Source organism: Pieris brassicae, chromosome 1, assembly GCF_905147105.1.
Source record: "Pieris brassicae chromosome 1, ilPieBrab1.1, whole genome shotgun sequence".
Classification (NCBI taxonomy): Eukaryota; Metazoa; Arthropoda; class Insecta; order Lepidoptera; family Pieridae; genus Pieris; species Pieris brassicae.
The window spans coordinates 11,802,791-11,821,437 of record NC_059665.1 but is presented as its reverse complement, the minus strand read 5'-3'; the positions used below and the strand labels follow the sequence as shown (position 1 = coordinate 11,821,437).

At 41.2% G+C, this 18,647-nt stretch overlaps 1 protein-coding gene across 7 annotated transcripts; it reads left to right on the top strand.

Moving 5' to 3' along the window:
• Positions 1-1,593: 1,593 nt before the first annotated feature.
• LOC123716412 (rab GTPase-activating protein 1-like) lies at positions 1,594-17,386 on the top strand. 7 transcript variants are annotated; one of them, XM_045672184.1, is made up of 25 exons: positions 1,594-1,755; positions 1,862-2,008; positions 2,802-3,011; positions 5,390-5,519; positions 5,675-5,918; positions 5,988-6,187; positions 6,950-7,131; positions 7,204-7,329; positions 7,426-7,524; positions 7,601-7,761; positions 7,835-7,937; positions 8,021-8,183; positions 12,311-12,401; positions 12,474-12,618; positions 12,706-12,894; positions 12,980-13,105; positions 13,174-13,284; positions 13,364-13,494; positions 13,575-13,696; positions 13,781-13,884; positions 14,042-14,152; positions 14,230-14,421; positions 14,506-14,599; positions 14,705-14,732; positions 14,973-15,101. In XM_045672184.1, the coding sequence occupies exons 2-24, from the start codon at positions 1,871-1,873 to the stop codon at positions 14,710-14,712; spliced, it is 3,180 nt and encodes a 1,059-aa protein (XP_045528140.1). In that variant the 5' UTR covers positions 1,594-1,755; positions 1,862-1,870; the 3' UTR covers positions 14,713-14,732; positions 14,973-15,101. The 7 variants fall into 7 exon arrangements, with proteins under 7 accessions (XP_045528140.1, XP_045528114.1, XP_045528122.1 ...); XM_045672158.1 differs by lacking the exon at positions 14,705-14,732 and having other exon boundaries at positions 1,594-1,709; positions 14,973-17,386; XM_045672166.1 differs by lacking the exon at positions 14,705-14,732 and having other exon boundaries at positions 5,732-5,918; positions 14,973-17,386.
• The last annotated feature ends 1,261 nt before the right edge of the window (positions 17,387-18,647 follow it).

The following is an 18,647-nucleotide window of genomic DNA, read 5'->3' as shown; positions in this document are numbered from 1 at the left end:
AATGACTCCGTGCAAATGATTTACATTACGATGATATTTGGCTTAAATGTCATTTCCTTGAAGTAGTGAAACAAGACAACATCCCTATATTTGATAGATGAAGTATTAAAAACTCAAGGACATAAAGGCCTTTTTATTGCACATTGAATCCCATAGAAATTATGCAGGGTGTAATGACAGCAAAAGTTGCTGATAAAATGTAAATAGATTTTTAACAGTAGAAACTTTATCAGAAATTGGTGCAGGATATTGGCGAAAATGTTGTTAACATGTAAGGAAAATTTACAACGATTTCAATAACCAAGATATATTAATTAAAATGCTAGAAGAGCGATTAATAAAAAAACACCGCTTTACCTTCATCATCTGATGAAAAACAAGAAGCGCAAGTTGCAAGGAATTTTCTGAATGAAGTTAAGTTACTTGTATGATTAAAATTATACATATAATAAATTAGTACATAAATTATTAATGATTTATTTATTTTTCATGACATATTTTCCTATCTTAAGAACCCGTTGTATAACAACATTCTTCATACAAATAAATAATGTACTTCACATTAATTAAAGCTAAAGACATCAATAAAAATTAAACAGTATCAAGATCATTTTATCCAATTTCCCCACTACAAGTTTTTATTTCTCTATTTTCCATGAGAGTCCGATTTACCAAATAAAATAAAAGTTGGAGGAAAAATAGTTGTTATATTTGAGCCGTTTAATACTATTCGTCTGCTCTGCGGCCCGCCAGCTTTTGTGCTTGTCCGAGGGATGTAAGATGGGGCTAACGTGTCCTCACAAGTACAATCCTCCAAAGGATCAAAGACATTCCACGCCAATGCTAGCCGTCATTTTAGCGATGCCTTTAGGCTCCAAAATAGCTGTAAAATAGTTGACAGAGGCAAGAGAGCTGCGTATGATGTCGTGGAGCACGGTGTGGCTAATAAAACGACATGCTTTCGCAGCCTGTAATTGAGGTGTGATTTAATAAGTTTTGGAATTCAGATTTACAAAGTGGATTAACCGAGCTCTTTTGACAGTTGACGCTAGAAGGCAAACTCATGCCTGGGTCGCATCTGTTAAATTTACAATCTCGTGTAGAATAAGATATCTAAGGATTTTATCTCCTAGACTATAAAATTTGTGAGCTGAGTGATAGAAACGCTGGAACATACATATTTTGTTATCTTGCGTACTCCTAATATGCCAACGCGAATAGGGAGCGATTCCAAGATGTTTAGAAACAAATGAATAGATTCAAAAAAATGTTTATAAGATTATCCAAATTACGCCATAGAACAGAAAGATTCCATGGAGGGGTAAAGCGAAATACATAAGAAAACTGCATTGACCATTACAAATCAATAGAGTAAAAAGTTTTTTAGTGGCGATTGTTAAATCATTATATATATTTTTTAAATTTATGGCTTAGTAACGAGACCTTTGAGCCAGTTTAATATATTATGATTAGTGCAAAAAGGAAAATTATGTTTTATGACATAAATTACAGACCCTATGTAGTTTACTTCTAAGATTCGTTTAGGAATATTGTTTCTATACTGTATGTCATTTCTTGTAGTCTATACAAAAATGCTATGCTAAGATAAATACCATGAGCTGCGGGGCCGCATTAGTTTTCTAAAACTGGTAAATGTAAATTACCAAAAAAAAAATTTATTTTCGTCACGCTTAAGTTGTATAAATTAGGTAAACAATGTTTTGTTCTCTTAAGGGAACGTAATTTTATTCATGGGTAAGACCATAAAACTTTAAAAGCGTACCTTCGATCTATTCAATAAGTAAATTGCTGTTATCCAGAAGAGTATAATTTAACATAGTGTGTAATTTGGTGTTTTTAGCAAATAGTAATGGAGTTTAGTAGTCGCATTAATGAGGTTTTGGACCCGGTAGAAATTGACTTCTTCTCCGATCGATCGCGAACACCTAGTCCAACACCTGTCTTAACAAGTAATGTTTGTTGTGATTTGGAGGACATATTGAGCGACGTAAGTTCTTGCATTTTTCTAAATGTTCAGAAAAATTAGTAAACAAAATATCATAAAAATTTAACGCCATTAATATTTAAAAATAATTGAATCCTAATTCTACTTCTGTGAAAGACAACTAATGTCATACACAGTATTAATAATATTAAACTTGATCACTTTTAAATTATCATCATAAACACTGTCACCATTTACTATTAGCTATCAAGTGTTTTAAAATATTGATACAAGGTTAATTTATTTTATATCATTATAATATATATATATATATCATATTTTTGTATACTGTTAAATAAGTAATTTTACCCTGATACCACATTTTGTCTGATCCTTGTTTGAGTAACCTCAGGTAATCTTCAACAGTTTGTAAATCTATAATATTACTTAGAATGAGCTCAAACTAAATTAGATTTTGTTGTTTTATTTAATTTTATGCAGCTTTTAAATTTATAAATCAGCAAGATTAATCAATCAAACAAATTAACAGTTATAACATAATGCATAAAATAGATTCCAAGGAAGTTTTTAAAAGATTTCATTAAGAAATTTATTTAAGTCGAGAATTTAGAGTTTAATAAGAGCTCGATTGCTACAGCTTTCCAAATTTTTTCATCTATATTTGCTTATGATTAGTACCACTGTTATTCTCCTTTTTGTGCTTTCCTTTTCTTTATTAGGGTAGGTATAGAAAATGACAAGTATTTTGAACATTTATCTTAATTAATTTTCTAACATTTTTTATTAGTTTGACTGTTCTATGCTGTAAAAATAATTGTAAAATAAATGTTCACAGGCAATTTCAGAATCATTACAAGGATCTCTAAGAGTTAGTTGCAGTCAATTGATTAATCAAGAATTAACTATAAGGCCAGAAGCAAATATTGAATCAAACGTTCCTGAAGGGCTTGATTTGTATACAGTGATATACGAAGTAGAGAGTGACAGTGAAAGCAAAATGGCTGATGTGAATGGACCATCAGCACACACTTCTGCTAAAGATCAGGTTTGCAGTTATCTTTATAATTTCAGTACACACTTTTGCCATATGGTGCCTACGTGTAAACATTCAGATCAGAGTTTCTGAAATTTTGCTTATTAATGTCTGAATTCATCCGAGCCATGAAGCACTATGCACTTTTAAAACTTTAATTGTAGTGTAATAATATTCGTCCCATAAGATGATTTTACAAGGTTTATTAAAATTGTTTATTATTTTCAATTACAAAAATGACTGCATCTATGAAAATATTAATATTCAATGTGTTATATATTTTTGCAATATTTCCTAGTCTGAAATATGTTATATCTGCGTGCGTAATTAGCAATTACTGGGCAAGGTCATGCAAAATAAAACTAACCAATTTAGACTAACATTTGTAAGGCTATAAAACCACTAAAATCATTACCGAGAGCCACCTGTACAATTTCAGAATTACTTTTTCAGTTCTTTTGTGTTCAGTGTTCAAAGGGTTTTATGGTCAAAAACCGAAAATCAGAGAAACAGTTTGAGCTATATATTTCAACATATCCCTACATCTAACGTCACGCATTCCGTATCATAGAAACTGTTATATAGTAATATTGGATTAATATACAATATAAGCAGATATATAATGTTATATCCGTGAGATATATGAAAATGTCTTTTGTTCAGCCTTCTCTACCTCGGTGCATCTTACTTTTAAGAACTAGTTGGCATCGTCGAACCTCTCGTCTATATTCCGTTAAATCTATAAATCATCATAATATTATGTTACCAGCTATTACTTTTATATAATATTTAGTAATATTGTATAAAAAACCAGTTTAGTTTAGCTTGAAGGTTTTAATACTCGGTAGCAAATACGTGAACACGGAATTGATTTGTTTTTGTACAATTACTTTGTTGGAGAAGACCAGAGTGGTTTCTACGATAGGTCACTAGGTTATCGTGTCAGGGTACTGCTAGAATGTTAAAGGTTAAAAAACAGAGAACCGTATGTTTCGTGATATTTCAGTACAGAATTGGACAATGCGTAATCGATAAACAAATCTGTGAAATTGATGAGAAATGTATTTCATTCCGTACTACGGCTACAGTTTTGAGTAAGGCAAATCTTTTTAAAAATGGAAACGAAAGTCACCCGATAACTATTGCGATAACAGAAAAGACATAAATCAAGTGCAAGACATCGGTAGTCTAGGCATTCCATGTTAACTAATAACGACAAACTTCATTGTTTTGGCTCGGGCTGTCCATTGTGAGCTCGTTATTCGGCCGAGCGAGACATCGAGACAATTACGGGTGAACTCTTAGTTCATTTAGAAACATTAACTCAAGGGAGGAGTATAAGTCTATTGACGTTCCAAAGAAAACACTAAGTGAAATTCAATTCCTTCATCGAGAAATTTCTAATGTTCTTCGACGACAAGTCAAGTAAAATAGTTCTATGGAAGGAACACCTATAGGGGAACGGATTTAAAGTGTCGGGGTGAATCCTGAGTGTATAAGTATTTGATATCGTGTTATCTGTTTAAAGTGGTTATTTTGGTTTCGCTTTTATCGTGTTGATTACTGTGTTTTATGGTTCCAAACTGTTAACGTTGTCAAGATAGCTCAATACGTACGATTACATGTCTACTATGTATTGAAAAGACTGAGAACGTTTCGTTGAAAGTGTTAAGTATTTTTAATTACTTAACCTATCCGGTCGTTAAAATGAGACATAGGTACCGATGCCGATTAGTAAGGCGCGATGATTCAGTGGCAAAATGGTTTTAAATCAAGTGGCTCGTGATATTAGTGCTGGGCGGTGCTAATGATTGGGCGAGGAATGCCTATTCACAATGTACGCCAAGGTCGCTTTCAAGGTAAATTAGGACCCTCTTTTGTTTAAATGACGTCGAAAGAATCTAAAGCAATGTCGGGATCGCAGGGTTCTGAAAAAGGAGGAATGCCCATTTACGATAAAACGCTTTACCTAATTCCACGATATAGTTAGCCTCGAAGACCACTATATGGCAAAACTATAAAAAGAAGTAAATTTTTCGGGTGTACGTTTCCAAGATCTGTGAACAAGTAGAAGATATGCAAGTGATAAAAAGTTCTGTCACTTTTCTAAAATTAGTATATTATCACACGCACAGCTAATGCGATAATGGTTGATGGTCGAGTGATTCATTCCATCCTTGCATTGTTAGTGCTGAAGCAATGAGCCCTGTTGAAAAGTAGACAATATGACGCTTGGACTGAGGCGATTTTCGGAATCTGTATTTGTGGTACTAGATTTAATTGAATAAAAAGAGACAAACTTCTCGCATCTTCGCCGGATTTCTCACGATTAATATTTGTATAAATATCGCTGCCGCTGTTAATATAAAATAATTTAATTCCGTCTGCAGGACGCTTGCCGGCACGTGGGTGGCTCGAAGTTCTACGAAGTGATGGAAGGAACCAGCGCCGGGGACGCCTGCATTTCGTCTCCCACGGAGAAGCAGGACCCCACCAAACCCACGGAGAGTGACGACGAAGGTAAAATTACGGTCTAGTGCACGAGTCGGTCTCTCGGTAAACTCGGAGGTTGCGATAGGCCTTGTACGAGTATAATATGTTTGCTCTAACATATGTTTATCATGTTTTTGTCATACCGTTGTACACGCACGATGAGAGTTTTACAATTTACTTAGAACGCATGCGCGATATCGATGAGACTACATTCGCGAGTACGGTGCCGTTGTCCCCAGTGTCGGACGTGGACCAAGAGTGCACAGTGTTCTGCGGCGTCAGCTACCTGGGGGCTCAGAACATCGCGGACCCCAAGTCGGAGACGGATATACAGAGGATCATGAAGGAGTTGAGCTCGATGCCCGAGAACAGAGACGGGATCGCGGTCTCCATATCCGTTCCGGTCTGCTCGCAGGGACTCGTCGTGTGAGTGTCGCCTACTTCGCCGAAGAAGTCTTTCGATGCGCAAATAGTACAGCTCCGAACCTCCCGCAGCCTCTACCAAGCGGAGAGCAACAGCGTGATGGCTCGCTACGCGGTGAACCGCATTTCGTTCTACGCGCGAGGCGCGGTGGGCTCTCCCGTCGCCTCGTGCTTCGCCTTCACCTGGTCCCACGGCGAGACCAAGGAGTCGGCCGTCTACAGGTGCCACGTCTTCAGGTGCCACATCGCCGAAGCCGTCAGCCAGGTGTCGAGTGAGTGAAGCTTCCAAATATGTGTCAATACGTATTTTATTTAGTTAAAATTAATTTCATCTTTGACTTGTGTTCAATCGCCTCGGATCGGTTTACGGCGACAATTTCAAAAAGCGACGCAATGTCGTCGTAATAAAGTCGGCAATCGTGTAACACGTGTCGGTCACTGGACTCCCGGCACTCGTTGCATCACGATGAGTTTCGTCAGTCGGCTTAGACGTTTCAAACGACACGATCGCAATTTTCTAAAATACAGTAACGTGGTATATGAGCCTCGAAATCTGTTTATATTTCATATTTATATTTTTGGTTTACAATTTAGTTCGGATACAATTTTGACACATTGAAGTGTGTGTGTATTGAAGAGGTTTTGATCAATCGGTTCGATGTAAAACGAAACTGCCGTGATACGGCTTATCTAAACGTTCGGATTTGTTTGTTTTCCATTCTGTTGGCTGGCGGCGGTCGAGTGCCAGTTGTGATATCGGATGAAAATTTGTATAATTCGTTAATTATAGTGAAATGCAATAAATTATTCTCGTAAGCTTCGTCGCGAATTAACCGAATATAATGAATGTGTGGTTAGAAGAAGAATGTTTCCAGAATATGACGGAATGAATTTATTTTATAGTTATCCGCCCACATTTTATGCGAATTGTTATTTACAATGCGATGCGACTCGGATATTTCATTTCGAGAAGAAACTTACAAAGACTTCTAGTGATGTAAATAGAACGTGAGACGACGTCTCTCTTTCTTTAGGTTGTTTCGCCAAAGCCTTCGAGAGGATACCGCGCTCTATGGCGTCTTCTCTGATCGGCGACTCGAGCGCCGCCCCTTCCATGACCGGGTCCCTGACCGAGGGCTCGGGCCCGGCCGCCCCGCCCATGCAGCTCATGCACGTGCTCGAGTGCTCCGTGGACATCAAGGAGACCGATGCCAAGGTACGTCTCACGGTAAAGGAAAACGATGCGAATCGAGAGACATATGATCCGCGTCGCGTCCTAATGTTGCAGGGCTCGTTCAGCCACGTTCCGAAAGAGCGCCTCGGGTACAAACTGCGAGGAGGCATCGACAAACAGGTCACCATCAACGTCAAGCAGGTCACGAGCAACGTGCCGACGGACTCCGACGACATGACGGTAACAGCTCCAGCATAGATAAAACATCTGTCTTTTGAGGCAGCTTTAATTTCTCATTCGAGAGTTACGGCTTCATGTGAATTGAAAACGTTGCAGCCGTCGTACACCGGAGGCCTCTACATCGAGAGATGCTTCGGAATACTTCTGGCGCCGGGACGGAGCGTCAAACATTCCGACATGCAGCTTCTCGAAATGGTAAAATTGGTGGTACTCCACGCGACCTCGGCGGTTCCATCGCCGGCCTGACTCACTAACATTTATGAAACGGCAGGTGAGCGGCGCCTCCGGCGGCTCGGGGTGCTCGGTGTGCGCGCTGTGGAACGCCGGGGAGTCGGCCCTCGCGGCCTTCAACGTGGCCGGCGGAGACGGGGCTCCCGCCTTCATGTCGATGGCGCTAGACCTCGTCATCCGCGGCATCAGGGATCCGCTTCGGTAGGTCTCGCGACCTTCACGTCGCTTCACCCTAGCGAGAGGCGTAAACATTTCTACGTCGTTGTATTTGCAGATTGGTCATAGAGACTCCGGTGAAAGTGTACCCGCCCTCCGAGAGGTTCTGGTATTACTCCAAAAGGCCCCTGGTGCAGCAGTTCTACATCAACCTGAGAGAGGTACGCGCGGTGATCTTTTCTTCTTCGTTCGATAGTCTTTGTCATTTTTAATTCCCGCTTATGCTGCATATTTTATTCCGCAGTCGGTGGACTCCCTGGGCCAGTTACAGTACGAGGTGGCCAGCGTGGAGACCTCCGGGGAGCTGGACAGATCCAGGCTGAACCTGCCCCTCTCTCTGTCCAGTCTTCTACCGTCGCCGCTCTCGGTTGCGCCCGCGCCGCCTTCGCCGTTGGAGGCCGACTCAGGTCGAAAACAACGTCTTCCTTATTAGTGTGTATGGCAATAAAGTCGTTTAGTCTGCGGCTCCTCATCCTTGTGTCGAAGGTTATGAAATAAACCAATGTTTTCATTTGCAAAAAGTTATTGTTTCGTGATCAATGATCGTATAGTGGTGATGTCGTGCTCGCTCAGTGGCTAAAGGCCTAGATGTGTACCATAATTCTTCTGAAGGGACCTTTGAGTCACGGTATTTATGTGTCAAATTAAAAAGAGCAACTTATGCTTTGAAACAGTCCGCCGAGAAGCGGAATAAATTCATAAGAAATAAATTCAATATACATATACCTTTTTGTATTTTCTAACTGTAAGCTAGTTAAAAAGTAATCTCAATGGAAGCATTTAAGAAATACCGAACATTGCTCGGGTGTGACGGATCGGGCACTATCTATTTGCCTCGTTACATCAATTTTAAGTAAAAAAATCTGAAATCCCATAAATATAAAAATATTAGTTCGACTACAGCATTGATTGGGTGTTATATTCGGCAGTACACACTCGACCAGATATATTGTAGGCGGATTGTTATTTGAGTCGATTTAATGATAGTTATAATCGAGATCATGGGAGACGTGCAAAACATATCGTAATATATTTAAAAGATGACGATGATTCAGTAGACTATGTAGATGCCGATTGGGGATCTCATCGTCTATATATTACATATATATATTTTTAAATTATATATATATTACATATATATATATATATATATATATATATATATATATATATTTAAATTATACTAATTATTTTTCCTATTTTTTAAGTATCTATTTTCCAAGGAACTCCAGGTATCTCGGTTTTGAGTGATTTGCATCCAGCTCGAGTCAGCCGTTTTTGCAATGTCGTCCGCCCATCTCGTGAGCGGCCCACCTCACCGGGTCACCCTTATGGTCCATCGATCGTCAGAGAGTCTTGCTACATGCCATGCTCATCTCCATTTAAGCTTTAGGGCATAGTTTAGTGCATCGGTAGCTTTAGTAACGCTTCTTATTTTCGAATGTCTTATCAAAGCTGATTTGTTTTCCTAGGTAAACATACTTCTCTCACTACATAATTTCTCTATCGATCGATATTATTTTTTCTATACCATTTGTCATTAGTATTGTCTTTGTGAGCTTTATCTCTAGACCTACCTTCTATCTAGCTGCATTTAATGATTGAATCATGACTTGTAATTGTGAGCTTGATTCGGATAAAAGCACGAGGTCGTCAGCAAAGCGCAGATGACTCAGGTATTTACAGTTTATATTAGGGCAGCTTGTGCCCCAGTCTTATTCTCTTATTATCGACTCTAAGACGGCAATAAACAGCATAGGTGATGTCGGGTCGCCTTGTCTCACACCTCTTTTTGTGGGAAAGCTAGCTAGCCGACTTTCTCTAGTTTGACTGTGCCCGTGTTGTTACTGTATATACTCCTTCGCTACCTCTTGCTCTGTTAATGCTTTCCAAATGCTTGCATGTGAAATGGTATCGAATGCTTTTTTGTAGTCGATGTAGGCGATATAAAGAGCTCGATGTATTTCTTGTTCTTTCTCAATAAGTTCCAGAGTGTGAATGTGGTCTATAGTTGAGAAACTCTTCCTAAATCCCACTTGCTCCATTGGTTGTTCTGCATCTAGTATGATACTTGTTCTTTGGTTTATAAGAAATGAGAATAGCTTGTATAAGCACGGTAGTAAGCTTATTGCTCTATAATTAGCAACATCACATGGGTCGCCCTTTTATAAATTAGTATTATATTTGCCTCTGAGCATTGTGTCGGTGTTTTAGCATTTTTCAAAATACGGTTTAACGGTTCAGTTAGCGGAATTGCCAGTAATGACTGCACTGATTTTATGGACTCGTTTGTAACGTTGTCTGAGCCAGGACTATTGTTTGTTTTAGTATATTAATCGCTTGCATAAGATCTGGTACGGTGAATTCTATACATCGACTTGAGATTGCGTCGGACTGCTGGATATTATGGTCTATGTTGTTTTCGCACAAATGTGAGCTGTAGAGAGTTTTATAGAAGTTTATTGCTATTCCTATGATATCGTTGCGATTGCTTAGGATTGTTCCTTTACTTTTTGAACCGTCTATCCATATATGTCTTGTATGTCCTTAACTGTTTGAATGCTTTTTTTGAACTTCCTTTAGATGTTTTTCCAGGGCTTCCGATCTGTACTTTCTATAGTCGCTTTTTATACTTCGCTGACTAGCTTGTACAACGCTGACAGTTAGTTTTTCATAGACCTAGTTTTATTCTTGGTATTTTGCAGAAGCTGTCTTCTCTGTAAAAGTGCTAGAGTACTGTGTGATAAAATCGTATGTCTTTTGTCTTTATTACTTGTTCTAGCTTTTTGAAGGCTGTGTGTAATTACTCTTAGTATGTTGTCGTGTAAATCGTGTAGCAAATGATGTTTGCATCGATAAGTTTTTGTTCGCTTCTAGTATGTTTGGTAGATGAGCTGTGATGCATTCCTTATGTTTGTTTATTTCTTCTTCGCTTTTTAGGGTATTCATTATCATATACTCGTCTGCCCTAGGTTGGCCTATTTTTGCATTTAGATCGCCCATAACTATATATTTATTATGGGCAAGATCCAACGCTCGATACAAGTATGTATAAAACGCTTGGAGCTCGTCTTCTTTTGCTGCTCCTGTGGGGGCGTACACTTGTATAAACGAGATTTTGGTGCCCTGTACATTCATGTTTAGTATTACGACTCTGTCAGAAATTCCAGTGAAGCTTTCAATGTTTTTTCTCTGGTGTCAGTTTATTAAAAAGCCGACTCCATATTGACCTTGTGTAAGTCCTGCATAACAGAGTATACAAATACTATATTCTTAAATGTTTGTTCCTAGACGTCTCGTTTCCGATAATCCAATTATATCGTAATTTATATTTTTGAGTGCCTCTGTTAATTCAAAGAGGCGCTCGTAAGAAAACAGGGTTCTGACATTGTATGTCAGTATGTAGAGTTTGTTCGCTGCTCTTACAATAGAGTTTAGTTTTTTAACACTTTTGCTTGCACGTGTGTCCGTACAGATAAGTTGAGAGTGGAGCGGAGGGTTGTGGTCTGGCTCTCCCGCGGGGACCGGCCGTGGTAGGAGAGGTGGCGGGGGTGCTTGTAATTGTTATTCTGCGATGTTTAGAGATGCTGTTGCTTCTTTTAAACCGGGACGTTTTGAATTTTTTGCTTTTATTTATTTTAAAAGGTAACGGAACACATACAAACAGAAAAAACATGACATACAACAACACGATACATGTATGTGCATTAATAACAAGTGTGCACAGTGGGCAACATGACAATGACAAAGAGAAAATAACTCAAACATTAAAAGTAAAAGACAAACCAGACCAAAAAAATTGTTAAGTACTTTTGTCAAGTAGTTATCAATATGGTTATTTCTATTTATTTTTTTCGCGGCTATTCTAACTGGTTTCTCTTATTTTTTTCTGGTCTTGACCTTTCAGGGTCAGTGTTTTTATTCTTTAAGAAAATAATTTTATCATACTTCACAATCGCTAGTCTTCCTTTTTTCGTTCAGTTTTTACTACTATTTGCAATTCCTTGCGTTTTTTAAGAATTTCTTAAGGAAAATTTTCTTTATCATGGAACGGTGTTGATTCAAATTTTTTCTTTTGTTTGAAGATTTTTATTTTTAACCCCATCGTTGCTAGTGTGATAACTATGGATCTGGTCTTCTGATTATGTTTATAATAATATTGGTAAGACGGAACATGTATTGACAGTTTCTGCACGCACTACCCTGTCGAATTTTTATTCTATAAATGTCTCATATGAATAGCTTTGTCTAGAACAGAAACGAAAAAGACAGTCGAAAGAGAAGCGAGCACATTGATGTAAAATATCATCTCGTACGAACTGCCTTAAAAGACATTTCAGTATTAACTGGAAATGATGTGCCGGCAGATATTCTGCAAAAAAGTTAGTCAGAAACATTGTAAAATCTTTCCTATTAATAATGTGCGAATGTCTATCTCGAGTACCTTTTGGGCTGTGTCATGTCATCGATGTTTCAATCGGTCTCAATTGAGAGTTTAACGAAATCGTTTAACCGTCACTGCTCCCGCTCGCAGACGGCGATGAACCCTTGCTGAGCGGAACCGGCGAAGTGTCGAAGGACTGTGGAGAAGATGTTCTGGAGAACTGGGCCCAAGTCCTGAGAAGGTATGCGTGAATTCTAAATTAGACCACACGTCGGATTTTCGAAGGTTGTGAATCGAGCGTGATGCGTTACAGCTGGGTGGGGCCCCGACCTCGAGCCCTGGGATCTTTGGTGCGAGCGGGCGTGCCCGAGGCCCTTCGGGGAGAGGTGTGGCTGCGTCTGGCGGACGTGGACCAGAACCACAAGCTGATGGAGACCTACAGGACGCTGATCAGTAAGGTGCGTCTCTTTGGCTCCCGTCGCGGTCGCGGTAGATATACATATTACTCTATCTCGAAGTGATGCGAGGGCGACCGTTCTCGACAGGATTGTCCGTTCGAAGCTGTGATCCAGCGAGACATAGCGCGAACCTTCCCCGCGCACGATTTCTTCCGCGAGGCGGGTGGCCTCGGCCAAGATTCGCTGCTCAGGATGGCCAGGGCCTACGCGGTCTACGACCACGAAGTGGGCTACTGCCAGGGGCTGAGCTTTCTTGCCGCGACGTTGCTGCTGCACGTGAGTGTTTTGTGAAGCGGTCGGAATAATTGGATCGCTCTACGAATTGCTTACATGATACATATTCATTATTGTACTCGTTTAGATGCCGGAGGAGCAGGCCTTTTGTCTGTTGGTTCGTCTCATGTACGGGTACGGCCTGCGGGAGCTGTACAAAGACGGCTTCGAAGCCCTGTACATGAGGCTGCATCAGCTCGATAGGTTAATGGAGGTGAGTTATTTTATTATACAAGTGTGATGTAGATGCGAATGGAAATTGAGCAGTAGCATTGATTTCAGGAGCAACTGTCCGACCTTCGCGCCCACTTCCAAGAGTTGGGAGTGGAGCCTCACATGTTCGCCTCCCAGTGGTTTCTCACGGTGTTCACGGCCAGGTTTCCTCTACCGCTGGTGAGTTCCGCTCGTGGCCGTCCGTCGCGGACGCTAAGAAGCGCCTCACCGCCGATGACGACGCACGCTCTGATTCCAGGTGTACCACATCCTGGACGTGTTCCTGCTGCAGGGCGTGGACACGCTGTTCCAGGTGTCTCTAGCCCTGCTGACGCGCTGCAAGAAGGATCTCATGCAGCACGACTTCGAAGGGGTGCTCAAGTACTTTAGGTATTACAAATTATTACATTTTATAAAAGATTCAAATATGAATTAGACGAGTGAAAACAATTTCCGCGCACGATCTCCAGGGTCACTCTGCCGAAGAAGTGTCGGGCCGAAGAGTCGTCTCGGCAGATCGTGAAGCTGGCTTGCGGCATCAAGGTCAAGAGGCTGCAGAAATACCAGCTGGAGTACGAGAAGTTTATCAAAGGTAGGTGTTTTCTTTAATAAGGAAACGGTTTTCATTCGGTGTTTTGTAAAGCAATCTTTAGAACAGAAAACGTACTTTACTCAGAATCGGCCGAAGAGGAGAAGATCAACGTGGAGTTGGAGAGACTCAAAGCAATCAACGCGCAACTGCAGCAGGATAAAGATACACTGGAGAAGCAACTCGCGCAGGTATTGTGGGCCGACGGACGCACTTCCTCTAATTTCTGATCTCTTCGGATTCTGTTTAAATGATTATAAATATTGTTTTGTGCGAAAATTGAATCTGAAGAGATGCGTCTCCACAATGATTACCCGTCTTCGACGAAGGTTCTTTGCATCGTTTCAGAGTCGCAATAAGTTGGAAGAAGCTCAGAAGGAGTCGAGCCACCACTCGGCCGTGGCCCGGGACTACCGAGAGATCTGCGAGAGGCTCGACAGGCAACTGCATCATCTGCAGGTATTTTGCTCCCCGAAGCGCCTTCGGTCTGCCCCTTGTCGCTCACTCGGTCTGCATCGGTATCGATCTCGCTACAGGACTGCACGAAGAGCTGCGTGGGCTGCAGCCTGAAGCTGGCGCAGAGAGAGGAGGAGGAACGCCGGGCGGGCGAGACCGAGGAGAAGACCTGGAGCGAGACGGAGGCCCGTCTGAAGCAGCGGGTGCGGGAGCTGGAGCTGGAGTTGGCGCAGGTCAAGCTGGCGCACGTGCAGGCGCAGTGCAGCAATCAGGTCGGCGCATAGTTTCCTTTCGCTCTCGCGTCGAGTTTCAGTCTCCGCTTAAAGTTTACTCGAACCGTCTCCCGACTGTTGCAGGAACTCAGTCACCGGCTGAACTCCGCCCTCAACGAGATGCAATCTGCGATGAATCAGAAGCAGGCCGTGACGCCCTGGCTCGTCCGCACTCTCGGTGAGGCTCAGTAGCCGCGTCCGCGTGGCGTTCGCCGTCCCGCTTCCGAGACGATTCCGTTTAATGTTTCCCGTCCACCGGTCTGAACGCTGTCTTTCATTGTAGGTCATTGAGCCGACGCTTCGAGGAGGAGGTGAATACGTAGTTCTCGGCACGTTCTTAGTTCAGAAGTAGATCCGCCGCATCCGCATCCTCTCGCCGACGCTCGACGTCGATCTTAGAGTGTTGTCGTTCGAACGGACGCAGTTCCCGCAAAGTAGTCTTCCGCGAGGCGCGTCCGCGTCGCGTATTCCCAGAGTGCATGCCGACTCGCGCGCGTCGCGGACGAGTCCCGGTTTCGACCCGATCTAACGTCCGGCCTCGTCTCCCGTAGGTTCGATCGTGGAGGCCGCGCAGAGCCGACCCTCCTTCCAAACGTACCTCCCGAACTCGAGTTCCGAGTCGACGCCGCCCGTCCGCCGGCGGCCCCGGCCCGTCCCGCGGGGCCGCGACGAGAGGCGCGTCTCCGAGCCCCGCGGCCCGGACGCCGTCCGCCGGTCGAGGGACCCAAACGTCGAGAGGCGCTCCTCGCTTGTCGAGCTCGACGTCTCCGGGGGGGAGGAGAGCGGGCGGAGCTGCGACGCGACGACCTTCAGGAATCCGTCGCTGGGTTGACGGATTCCGCGACGAGGCGGGATCTCGACTCGCCGCCACTCCCGGGGCGACACCTTCGAGCGCCCCGACGTCGCTTCGGGCACCCGCTCGTCACCCTAGTCGCAACCCTGGAGTCTTCGCTCGCCGTGGGCGCCGAGCCGCGCCGGCGGACGTAGACGAAACGTCAAGGGAATAGCCTTAGTCGAATATGCTGTATATAATAGATTAAATATCATCACAATTTTAGCTGAAGACAAGCAGTAGATCGAAAGGGCCGCGTTTCGATCGTTGTGAACAGTTTGTGTATCGTTCGGCCGACTCGTTTGGCAAAAAGTGTCGCGTCTGTCTTACATTTTTCTTTTTAACGTGTCAGCGAATTTCTGCGTAGTATATCCTCATATTTGCGACATTTTGAATTATTGAAGAGTGGGCCCAAAAACGTAATCTTAGTCGTAAAGCTCGGTGAGTCAGTGCCATATGGTGATTTCGACTTTCGACAATGACCGAGTCTCGAGTGACACGTGACGATGCTCGGTGCGATCGTGCCTTTTATGTGAATGCATATCGAATGATATTTTAATTAGTGTTCGTGTATCGCTAACTTTATTACCGTTAATTGCTAATGTCTCTCTTTAGAAATAATTTCCACGGTTTCGTCGAATCATTGGAAACTGAATATATGCATGAGATAAATGTGTACATATCTTCGTTATTCTGCGACTAAAGTTAGATCTGAGTTCTGGAAGCTTACGATTATCAGTATTCGCCACTCGAGAACCGCTTAATATTATTATGATCTCGATTGAAATGTTTAAAATGTATATTAAGTATTATTTCAAAGTCTTTAAGGTTCGGTCGAACGGCGGACGGGGCGGCGACGCGACGTGACTTCTCGAGCATTTTGAAACAAACTTTTTGAGCTCCCTTCCTATATATTCCAAAATCGCTGATTTCAAGCTCGAATTTCTGTATTAGGAAGGCCAAATCATACAGTATAATGTGGCTTCGATTTTCGATTCGGGCGCGACGTTTCCCCTCCCGCTCTCTGTTGGACTACTAACGAGTATCCATAGAACACAACGTGTAGGTTCGCGCCCCGTCCCGCGGTGCTTTTCTTGTATTACCTTCTCTGCGTGACATGTCCTATATTAATTAGTACATTACAACTGCTCAGGTCGCGTCGCCGTCCCGCCCCGTCCGCCGTTTGACCAAACCTTTAAGTTTGCATTTGTGTTCTAGCGTTAGATTGAAAAATATAATTGTGTTTACCGATGTTTCTCATGTTTGGTGAAAATGCAACAGTTTTTTTTAAATAAGCTCGTTAATGCGAGCGACGAAGAAGTGTTTCTGGCGTCCGTCACAAAGCATTCCACGTTGAAATAGCTGAATCATTGTGAAAACGTCGATTGTAGATAAATAGTGATTTGTTCCGTCTTATTGTGAAAATGTATGATTTCCAAGGAATGTTCTCTTTTACTTACACCCTGAAGAAACCTAGCTCCTAATGAAGTAGACCCGCATTTATTTGTTTAATGCAGTCGACCTCATCACATTTTTTCGTTCATGACATTAACATGTATTTTGAAAAGACTTCATAAAGGCGAGCAGTTAATTTGTTTCTACTACAATAAATTCTGCAATCCGTTAAAAATACGATGTCTCGTTTCGCCCTTGACGTAATTCATGATTACAAACAGCTGTTCGATATTTATGTCTGAGGATTAGAATGATCGTGATGGTCGATGGCGTTAGTATTATATTGAGCCCTTTACAAAACGACGGGCATTTTAGGAAATTTACGTTTGTCCATTTCAGTTAATGAAAATAAATTTATGAATAAGAAGGGGTCGGCTGTAAACTTATTTAAATTAAATGTAAAAACCTAATCACGAGCGTGACCTCGTCTTGTCACACTCACAGCATGTTTGACACACATTAATTTATACCATTTACCGTCATACATTAAAATTTCATTTAATAAACTGCAATCGACCTTTGATTTCTGTACTTGCCCGTTTGTTTGCAAGAGTACATTAAGCACTAATGAAAACTTATGGCCACGAGTCCAACCGAGGGCAACTACGGTAGCTGCTGTATAAATAAGCGAAAATATTTTTAATTTCCGCTGGTTCCTAAATAAAGATGAGAGATATTTTCTTTTGTTTTACTGTAATTATTTTGTGTCCTTAATACTTATATGAATAACTTAAAACTAAAGCCTATAAAGGTCAAGGGAAAATGAAGACAGGTGTAAGGTAACCGCGCCGACCCCTCGCAGGTGCGGCGTGGTGCTCGTGTGAACGGAAACGAGATAAAAGCACGAGTCACTTACCGTAAAAAGTTAACGTCTTTTGCTCGTACAAGTCAATGAACAATATACAGAGAATATTAATTTTCTCCAAAACTTCCGATTCTTTGAAGCGTTTGTATTACAATCTAACATATATATCTTACGTAATTCAAATAACAAAGAAATGATCTCCTATTGGATAGTCCGAAGTAGTCATTTATCATTTGCCATAGTCGGACCGGTTGGAAAGTACAAAAAAAGCTTAATTTGCTGTGTGAATTATGGCCGTGTTTTCACTGCACGACTTACTGGCACTCATTTGTATCTTGTATTATGTAAGTAGGTACATAAGAACAATTGATAGCTAATAGATCAGGATATTGCATAAACATTTATTCATCATTATGCTTCAATCATTCGAGAATGGCCTGACGAAAGTTTTAAGTGTAGTGATAGTTTAGCTAGCTTAATGTACATACATTATTATATAAATTCAGATTATTTATTATATTGTATTAAAATACAAATTTTAAAAATAGATTTTTGTTGGTTTTTATACATATTCGCAGATAGATGACACGATGTCAAGTTCAGTCGATGCTATAAGCTAGTATTAACTACACAGGTAGGTCCATTAGGGCACAGACGTGATTCAAAGTTCAAACGCACATCCTCATGAGTGAGTTGCTCTTGAATTAGTGTTTCATTTATAAATAGTGCATACCTTCTCGTAAGATGTAAATCTCTTTAATTTCCTATATAATGGCGTCTCTGTTTTATATATTAATGAGTAATAGCTGTTGTAACCAATGATTACAAGATTTTCGCACGATATGCGCCGGTGAAAACTTCAGTGTCACCGGTATAATGGAGGCTTTCACACAACACTTACTTGTCACGTTAATTACTTTTAAAATCTCTTTTATGACAGCTAAAGAAAGTTGTTTGAATAACTTACGCTGTCCAAATGTCAGCTATTAATTAGTATAATTATTACTTGTAACAGGACTGAGGCATTATATTTTCATTGTCATATGAATCTCTTTTCATATGCTGATTACTTTAAATAATACTTTCGACCACTGCAAAAAATGATTATAACCAAATTTTAATATTTAAAAACAA

Excerpts from the sequence above, each read along its gene's own strand:
- LOC123716412 (XM_045672158.1), top strand. The coding sequence starts at position 1,871 with ATGGAGTTTAGTAGTCGCATTAATGAGGTTTTGGACCCGGTAGAAATT. Across the intron at positions 7,938-8,020 it reads TCTACATCAACCTGAGAGAG|TCGGTGGACTCCCTGGGCCA; the intron begins GTACGCGCGGTG and ends TTTATTCCGCAG. Across the intron at positions 13,697-13,780 it reads GTACGAGAAGTTTATCAAAG|AATCGGCCGAAGAGGAGAAG; the intron begins GTAGGTGTTTTC and ends TACTTTACTCAG.